This window comes from Nerophis lumbriciformis, linkage group LG03 (assembly GCF_033978685.3).
Source record: "Nerophis lumbriciformis linkage group LG03, RoL_Nlum_v2.1, whole genome shotgun sequence".
Lineage (NCBI taxonomy): Eukaryota > Metazoa > Chordata > Actinopteri > Syngnathiformes > Syngnathidae > Nerophis > Nerophis lumbriciformis.
Genome location: NC_084550.2, coordinates 52,262,744 through 52,273,070, shown reverse-complemented (window position 1 = coordinate 52,273,070; position 10,327 = coordinate 52,262,744). Strand labels below are relative to the sequence as shown.

The window sequence follows — 10,327 nt, the reverse complement described above, 5'->3', positions numbered from 1 at the left end:
GTCGGAGAAAAATATACATGTAAACAAACTACGTGAGTTCAAGGACCGCCAAAATTAGTAGGACAAAACGGCGCTCGCCAAATACTCGAAACAGTGAAGCATGTTTAATATAAACAGTGTGCTTTATAATAATTAGGGAGGTTTGTGTCATGTTTGTCCTCCCACAGGAACCATATTAAAACAAAAAATATATTTTTTCCCCCTCATCTTTTTCCATTGTTCATACATTTTTGAAAAAGCTCCAGAGAGCCACTAGGGCGGCGCTAAAGAGCCCCATGCGGCTCTAGAGCCGCGGGTTGCCGACCCCTGTCCTACTGTAATACTTAGCCTGCTAGCCCGGTCAATGACACATCGACATACAGGCTAACGGGGGAAAAATATGCCCGTCGATGCGTCTTCGAACTGAACCTATGTGGATATGGGTAGTGTCAGTGCCTATTTCGGTCTCATTATGCTGATACGTTGAGGAAATGGGTTCCAACATTAGCACGGCTGTCATCGCGGCAATGAGAAACGTATGGAGACAGCCAATCACACGATAAAATAATTCCTCATTCGTGTAGCCTACAGGCATATCTTGGTAAAATGTATCCTCCTTAAAGTTGGGCGTACATTAGGCTGCTAAGCATGCTCTACTTATTTTCACCAGTATAACCATTCCTAGCGTTGGTTGTAGTCTGTTTTAGTCTTCGTTTTCTGATAGTACTGACAATAACCATATTATTGCCATTTGTTGTGATATTGTATGCAGGCATGACGTACTTCTTCCTGAAAATAGCCTAATTTCTGTGTAAAATGTGTTGGTTAGAGATTTGTTATCTACAAAACGCTTGTCTATTCAGCTATTATGGTGGAAGTTTGAAGTTCCTTGGACTAGCCCAGTCAATCAAGCTGGATTTGGCAGCGTATCTGGCAACCTCAGTCAGGGAGAGGGGGAGGGGACTACAGAATTTTGACCGGTGATTGCAGTACCATTTCTGGCCACATTATTACATATGGCACCTTTAAATTTTGAGCGTTGACACGCGTGCTAAATAGCATTGGGCAGCACATTTTTATGGGTAGCACATTTTTCCAGAACGCCGGTTGCTCTACCATCTCAGCCGCCCCTTTACAACATGTCCGAAAAGGATTAGAACATCAAAGCAGTTAGTTCACTTCCCGTTCTCATTTTGTAACACAACTTAAATCAATGAGTAATAAATACAACCATTCTCTTAAATAAATAGTTCATTGTATTTGATTCACATAATTAGAAGAAAAATCTAATTTTCAATGAGGTTACATTTTTATTTATCAGGATTCTTCTTCCTTTTACTTTGTAAACACTTTGCGTTTGCACAGTTTCTTAAACTTGGATCATTTTAGTAGATTGTTTGACTTCTTTGCTAAATTAATTCCATTATTTAATTTCACATATTGAGATACAAAAGGTCTTAAGTGTTGGACGTGCATACAAATGTTTGAAATGAGATGTTTTTCTAAGGTTATATTTCTCTTGTTTTGTTAAGAAAAATTGTTGGGTTGCAGGTTATAGTTTGCTTTGTGCATAATTTAATTTGTTGGTCCGACTCCTGATAATAATCAGAATATTAATTAATTAATGTAAATGTTTTATACAAACAAACCTATTCTATACCTATACAAATATATATATATATATATATATATATATATATATATATATATATATATGTTATTTCAGAGCACTTCATAGCACCCTATTTTATAAAGTGTCCTACAGACACTATATATAACCTCAATAACAAATAAATTGATCATAACTAACCTGTTTTGAATTGTGTGTTTTAATAGATACATGAACAAAACAATATATTGGGCCATAAATGTGTGTGTCACATACTGTTTCATAAACATGTTCTTTTTACTTTAGCTCATTATTCATGAAGTGCATGCAGTTAAGTACAGTTAGTGCTTCTTGTCCATAGATTGTGGAACATCAATACATTGATAAAACAAACCCATGTATTTCCACACAGAAACTAACCAGGCACATACTGTAAACATGCAAGATTGAGGAACAGGTTGTTGCTGTGGTCTCGTCTGCAATGCAACAACGCCCCCTTTTGGTTCATCACAAGACTAGTTTTTGAAAGTCAGAGTCATAGAAATGTTACATCACGTTTTTCAGCCAGAGCCTTGCAATGGAATGCTCAAGAAACACATAAGTAAAAATCACCTAATCAAGATAACGTTACCAACAAGTAACTTATTTGTTTTACTTGCAATTTTTGGTTACGTTTAAGTCGTTGCGATGTTTTTTTCTAAAAATTACCCATGTACATATTCACTGAAAGACCAGTGAAGAATTAATCAAATAAAGCAAATTAGAAGGAAAACCTGCGATTGAATATTATTGTTTTAGCACGTAGTACCAAAGATGGCCTCTCGGGGCAGTACAGTAACATGCCGGTGTTTACAAAGAGCGAAGAAAAAGTGTCGCCAGATCCCGGAAGCGGTTGTGAAAGAGTGGCTGACAGCACATTTTGGCGTTTAAAAGTAAGAATTTCCACGAGCTTGTCTTGATTACCTGCAAAAGTGAACTGTCGTGTAATATATAACATTTGAAAGTCAATGATAAAACATTAACTTTGTTTTTTGTGTCTGTGCACTGAATGACATTTTACTCTCACTTTCCTTATTACTTGGCGGGAGGTCGAACGTGAAATTGCTTTGTTTTGACCCTCATATATATATATATATATATATATATATATATATATATATATGTGTGTGTGTGTGTATATATATGCATATATATATATACATATGTATATATATGTGTATGTGTGTATATATATATATATATATATGTGTGTGTATATATATATATGTATATTTATGTGTATATATGAATGTGTATATATATGTAAATATTTATATATATATGTATATATTTATGTGTATATTTATGTAGTTCTGTGGAAAACTGTAAAAATAGTGCCTTCCTTTCTCTGCAAGGTTAGTGTTCTTTTAATAACTATGAATTGATTGGCTGTCAAATAATACAAAAATAGCAAACAAGAATGAATAAAAAAACATACATATATATATATATACATATATGTGTGTGTGTGTGTGTGTGTATATATGTATATACTGTATATATATATATTGGAAAAAAATAGTGCCTTCCTTTCTCTGCAAGGTTAGTGTTCTTAATAACTATGAATTGATTGGCTGCCAAATAATAGAAAAAAAATAGCAAAAAAGAATGAATAAAAAAACAAAAGCTGAATTCAGCGAGAGTTAGAAAGAAAGTACCAATGATTGTCACACACACACTAGGTGTGGTGAAATTATTCTCTGCATTTGACCCTATATATGTGTGTATGTGTATATATATATACACACATATGTATATATATATATATATATATATATATATGTATATTTATATATATATTTATGTATATATATATGTGTGTATATATATACAGTATATATATGTGTGTGTGTGTATATGTATATACTGTATATATATATATTGGAAAGAAATAGTGCCTTCCTTTCTCTGCAAGGTTAGTGTTCTTAATAACTATGAATTGATTGGCTGCCAAATAATAGAAAAAAATAGCAAAAAAGAATGAATAAAAAAACAAAAGCTGAATTCAGCGAGAGTTAGAAAGAAAGTACACTAGGTGTGGTGAAATTATTCTCTGCATATGATCCATCACCCTTGATCACCCCCTGGGAGGTGAGGGGAGCAGTGAGCAGCTCCCGGGAATCATTTTTGGTGATTTAACCCCCAATTGGGACGCCGTGGCGCAGTGGAAGAATGGCCGTGCGCGACCCGAGGGTCCCTGGTTCAATCCCCACCTAGTACCAACCTCGTCATGTCCGTTGTGTCCTGAGCAAGACACTTCACCCTTGCTCCTGATGGGTGCTGGTTAGCGCCTTGCATGGCAGCTCCCTCCATCAGTGTGTGAATGTGTGTGTGAATGGGTAAATGTGGAAGTAGTGTCAAAGCGCTTTGAGTACCTTGAAGGTAGAAAAGCGCTATACAAGTACAACCCATTTATCATTTATTTATCATTAATTCCAACCCTTGATGCTGAGTGTCAAGCAGGGAGGTAATGGGTGCCATTTTTATAGTCTTTGGTATGACTCGGCCGGGGTTTGAACTCACGACCTACCGATCTCAGGTTAACGTTAATCTTTGTATTGGTGTGCAGCCAGGGCCGGCCCGTGGCATAGGCCGTATAGGCAAATGCTAAGGGCGCCGTCCATTAGGGGGCGCCACGCCAGTGCCACAAATGTTGGAGGGAAAAAAAAAAAAAAAAAAGTTGGTACTATTATTTCTAAATACAAAAAATAATCCCACGTTAATTAAAATGCAAAGTAAAGCCTATTTAATAGAAATGTTATTTGTTACAACATTACGCCCCCCCCCCTCCCCCCGCAAGGTGCGCGGGGAGTCATGATACGGGTCATTTCCCGTATCATGACTCTTTTTGGACGTCGACATCAAAAAATCAACACAAGATGTCAAAACGGCCAAAACTGTCAGGTGCCCAGGGAAGAAAAAAGAGAAAAGAAGAGGAGGAGAAACGAGAAAAGACAGAGGTAGCAGGTATGCCTACATGAAATTATTTGTCTGTTACAGAATGTGATAGTAACCTGGCTTTTTAGCATTAAGCTAATGTTACATGATTCGGCAATTGCTAATCAATAAATAGCTAGTTCTGTTTTAACGTCGGGTTAATATTGTGGAGGGGGCTAAATTGTTATGGAAAATAATAATGTAACGTTAGGTAATTACAGTACTCCCACCTTACATTCCTCAGGGACATTTGTATTAGATCTTTTAAGCAGGTGTTTTTTGTTTACATTGTTATTGCCTTCTGGTTAGCTAATGTTTGCCCTGCAGGTAATAGTCACTTTTCCACCCCTTTATATATTAGGTATAGTTGTAAGTAAAAAAAAAAAAAAGGGTCAAAGACAAAGCTATTCGGTTTCTTGTGAGTATATACACTTCACTGCCGATGTGGGGGGGCGCCACCTAAAATCTTGCCTAGGGCGCCATATTGGTTAGGGCCGGGCCTGTGTGCAGCTCCACTGCCTTATATCTGGACCTGCTATGTCAAAGTGCAACAACATGGCTGGGTTTTAGGGAGTTACCGCTCTTATGTGGCAATTTTGCATGATCGCAGCAAACAAGAAAGTGGAACTATGTTACCATTCCTTACCCGGTTGCTTCCCTCCTATCAGGTCATGGCAAAGCCCAGAGTATCCTCCATCGATGGCAAGCTCGCCGAAGAGTTCGCCGCTCCCTCCCACGTGGACGAGGTCAAGGACAAGATGACCGCTTTTGCCCAGCGTCACGCCGAGGCCGGCCGCCGTGTGGTTCTCATCACCTCAGGGGGCACCAAAGTCCCCCTGGAGTCTCGCACCGTTCGATTCCTGGACAACTTCAGCAGCGGCAGGAGGGGCGCGTCATCGGCGGAGTATTTCCTGGACGCCGGCTATGCGGTCATCTTCCTGCACAGGCATCGCTCCCTCTATCCGTACACCCGCACGTTCTCCGCGGTCAACATGCTGGACACCCTGCAGTTCAATGCGGGCGACGTGGTGGTGAACCAGCAGGTGGTCCCGAACATTGCCAAAGTGCTGAAGCGCTACCGCGAAGTGACAGACGGTAAACTCCTTCTCCCCGTCGACTTCAACACCCTGTCCGAGTATCTGCACCTGCTCAAAGCTGCAGCACAGGCCCTCAGCACTATAGGTAGACTTGCAGTGGGAAGAAGCTAACCCTGTTAGCGCGCTGCTAATCGCTCCTTTGCTTTGCACACAGGATCCAAGGCTATGTTTTACCTGGCTGCGGCCGTCTCAGATTTCTACATCCCGGCATCTGAAATGCCCGAGCACAAAATTCAGTCTTCGAATGGACCTCTTCAAGTGAGTCTTTCACACAGGGATCCTGCAAAAATTACAAATACATCCCACATTTACGTACCTGCGCCTTTTATACAATACCCAAGAGGCGGGATATTGTGTGTGCGCAAAGTGGAGTCCCCTGATGCACAGACATCTTCACCCCCGACTCACACCATTATGTGTCGCTGCTGTTTACACACAACAGTGACACAGAGAGATCTTACAAGATAAGACACGTCAGCCATTACAATTAGGGATGTGCAAATCAATATAGGACAATTTTCATGAAAGAGTACATAACTGCCATTGCTGATTGGTTTTGCGTAATTAGGGCTAGAGATAATGGCTTTTTTGCCGATATCCGATATTTCGATATTGTCCAACTCTTAATTACCGATACCGAAATATACAGTCGTGGAATTAAAACATTATTATGCCTAATTTTGTTATGATGCCCCGCTGGATGCATTAAACAATGGTTTCCAAAATAAATCAACTCAAGTTATGGAAAATAATGCCAAAATGACAGTGCCATATTTATTATTGAAGTCACAAAGTGCATTATTGGTGGGCAGGATTGTGGGGGGGATGTGTATATTGTAGCGTCCTGGAAGAGTTAGTGTTGCAAGGGATTCTGGGTATTTGTTCTGTTGTTTTTATGTTGTGTTACGGTGCGGATGTTCTCCCGAAATGTGTTTGTCATTCTTGTTTGGTGTGGGTTCACAGTGTGGCGCATATTTGTAACAGTGTTAAAGTTGTTTATACGGCCACCCTCAGTGTGACCTGTATTGCTGTTCACCAAGTATGGCTTGCATCTGCTTCTGTGTGTAAAAAGCCGTAGATATTATGTGACTGGGCCGGCACGCAAAGACAGTGCCTTTAAGGTTTATTGGCGCTCTGTACTTCTGCCTACGTCCGTGTACACAGCTGTGTTTTAAAAAGTCATAAAATTTACTTTTTGAAACAGATACCGATAATTTCCGATATTACATTTTAAAGCATTTATCGGCCGATAATATCGGACATCCCTAATTAGGGCCTATTATCACTGGAGGATGAGGATTAACATGTTGCACACCGAAAGCTTGCCAGGACCAGGCAACCAAATAGCTAAGCTGGCTTTAAACCAGGGGTGCCCATTACGTCGATCGCGGAGGGTGTGTCAGTTGATCGCCAGCCAGGCATTGAAAGAATAGACCTAAAAATTAAGAGATCATCAATCTTCACTAGGACGTCACTTTCGTCACTTGATTGATATTTACGGCACCGGAGGGTCTGTGAGATGACGCTGGCTGCTGCGAGATCATTATAAAGAAAAAATGGCCGACAGAAAGGCGAGAAACACTATATTTCAAAACTCTTGCGCCGTGTCTGCTGTCAAAACTCTAGAGACCGACTGCACACTTCCTGTCTTCACAATAAAAGCCCTGCTTCATCCTGCCTGCGCTAACAAAATAAGAGTCTCAGAAAGCTGGCGTGCACAAGCTAACAAGACACGGAGTTTGCCGCCAATGTATTTCTTGTAAAGTGTATAAAAAGGAGTATGGAAGCTGGACAAATAAGATGCCAAAAACCAACCACTTTCATGTAGTATTGGACAGAAAGGAGGATTTATTTCTCCTCCATTCAAAAATGCGGATGTTATCAACGCTACTGTCTGATTCCAATCAATGCAAATATAAACAAGTACTTGTTAATTTCCTGTTAATATCTGCTTACTTTCTGTTGTAACACAATTCCATCTACACTACCTAAACTTATCAATATCAGTAGTAGCAGTATATTACCTATAATAGAGGGATTCGATTGATATTTACATGTTTTTTGTTACTTTTGTCAATGTTTACAATCATTCATTGGACACAGGAAGAGTTTGACAGCAAAACCCAAAACATAGATCGTTTTTATTTGTGTTTATTGTGTACTATTGACTTTGTTTTGCTCAAACAATTGTACGTAATAAGAGAATGAGGAACTAGCTTAAATAATGTGTTGATATTTTAACTGTCAATAGCACTCACCATAAATACATTGGAAAGTGTCAAGTTAATATGTGATGAGTATCGGTCAATTTTAGTCATGGATGATCTGTATCGGAATTGGCAGCATAAAACCCAAATTGAAACATTCCTAATTACAAAAGATCCAGTAATTCATCTGTGCCTTTTTATGCACAACCCAGTGAAGCAAGATATTGTGCAGAGTGCAGGTGTTTTTGTTTATACCCCGTACACACACGCAGCAGACCGCTTCTTTTACAGCTCTGAAACTACCTGATGCTAAAATGTAAAGTGGTCTGGTCCAACTTCACCCTTTCGATTTTGCGTTATTGTTTATACGGAACAACAGGAGAAAAGGTGTGTGTTCTGGTTTTTAGACAAGATAGCCCCTTGTACACAGAGATCCGACAAAATAAAGCATCAGAGCCAACAAGACACCACCTAAATTCCATCATTGCGTAATAAATCCCCTTATACTTACTACTTCACAAGACAGAAAATTGCTGTTCAAGCGTTGTGGAGAACAAAGGCTACGTTCACACTGCAGGGTCGGGTCGGATGTCCAATTCAGATTTTTTGGTCAAGTTTGATCTTTTTAGTGGTCGTTCACATTACCAAAAACATTTGATTTCTAATGTGAATGACATCTGACCAGCATGCGGCCATGACGTTATACGCACTGCAATGTTTACGGAAGCAAACACACATTTTCAATGGGAGACAGGTCTGGACTACAGGCAGGCCAGTCAAGTACCCGCACTCTTTTACTATGAAGCCACGCTGTTGTAACACGTGGCTTGGCATTGTCTAGCTGAAATAAGCAAGGGCGTCCATGATAACGTTGTTTGGATGGCAACTTATGTTGCCATATGTTTCAAGCGATGTGGAGTCTTTCACAAAGGCTACATTCACACTGCAGGGTCAGATGTCCAATTCGGATTTTTTGGTCAAATCCGATCTTTTTAGTGGTCGTTCACATTACCAAAAAAATTTGATTTCTAATGTGAATGCAATCTGACCTGCGTGCGGCCATGACGTTATACGCACTGCAGTGTTTACGGAAGCAAAAATGGCTTCAGGTTTAGTTGGGTCTCAGTACTGGCACATTTGTAACAATTTAAAAGATTTTGTGCAACCAAAGTCAACATTTTCCGAACCAAATTATTGCGCGTAGAAGATTAAGAGGGAAGAGGACAAGCATTTTGGTTTTATGGGATAATTTGCTCAGATGTCTGCTTGAAGAGCGTGTCTGTGAGACAGGAGGGGTTGAACTTTAACATGGGTTCCTAAAACGTTATTTTCACCTGTTTTCTGCTCTGCAACTATTTATTTTGTAACCATCTATTTTGGCAATTAATTATGATGCTTATCGCTTTTTGATGACGTTCTGGTTGGATGAATGCGACCAGAGCGCAGTAGCGTTCACATTCAGGACTCATCGCATCTATATTCGATTTATTTTCATATAAGAAAGAGGACTGAGTCGGATATGTAAAATTCAGATTTGAACTGTTCACAATCTGACATGAAAAAATCCGATACAGTTTGCATGTGGGCAAAAAAAATGGGAATGACTAGCGGTGTGAACGAGGTCTAAGTATCCGCATCAAAGCTTTGCAAATGGAGAGTGCTGTGCCCTTTACACAGAACATAGCTAACAAGGGCTTATGCTATGACATCCATGCATCTCAGAAGGTGGAACACAGACTGAAAAATGCGGTTTAGTGTAAAAGTTACTAATAGAGCTTTTATTCTACTCCTCGCAGCTGACCATGAATATGGTCCCAAAAATCCTGTCCCCGCTGGTGAAGGACTGGGCACCGAAGGCCTTCGTCATATCCTTCAAATTGGAGACGGACGCCAGCATCCTGCTGGAGAAGGCTCGGCGAGCTCTGGACACCTACAGGCACCAAGTGGTAGTGGCCAACGTGCTGGACTCCAGGCGGGGTTACGTGATGGTGGTGACCCCGACCAGCCAAGACGAGGTGGTGCTCTCCAAAGAGGACGCCAAAAACGAGGTGGAGATAGAGGAGAGGATCGTGACTAACTTGACCGCCACGCACGACCATTTTATTACGCAGCAAGCGGGTTAAGCTTTATTGGCATCAGTTGGAGTTTGCTAATCGCTGAAAACAGTTAATCATGTCCTCAATCATTAAATCTATGCATCTTTTGTATCAAGGTTGCTAATATTTTGAAGCAATGGAACCATCATGTAATTATATGGCAGAAACAATAACTACTCTATTAAATCAAATGTAAGTTCATTTTTTTGGGAAAAATCCTTTAAAACAAAAAGTCATTAGTATCACATTTTATTTATCAATCGACATTTGACGACTTGGAATCATTAATTTCAAATGAACGTAACTGTTTGCTAACTTACCCAGCTTTTGAGGCCGCTGGGGTGTGAGTGTGTGTGACAGGAA

At 40.0% G+C, this 10,327-nt stretch overlaps 1 protein-coding gene across 1 annotated transcript; it reads left to right on the top strand.

Moving 5' to 3' along the window:
- The first annotated feature begins 2,467 nt into the window (after positions 1 to 2,467).
- On the top strand, positions 2,468 to 10,165 carry ppcs (phosphopantothenoylcysteine synthetase). Its single transcript, XM_061939033.2, has 4 exons — positions 2,468 to 2,520; positions 5,233 to 5,746; positions 5,816 to 5,919; positions 9,665 to 10,165. Exons 2-4 carry the CDS (start codon positions 5,236 to 5,238, stop codon positions 9,989 to 9,991), a joined length of 942 nt encoding a protein of 313 aa, XP_061795017.2. The 5' UTR covers positions 2,468 to 2,520; positions 5,233 to 5,235; the 3' UTR covers positions 9,992 to 10,165.
- Positions 10,166 to 10,327: the final 162 nt, after the last annotated feature.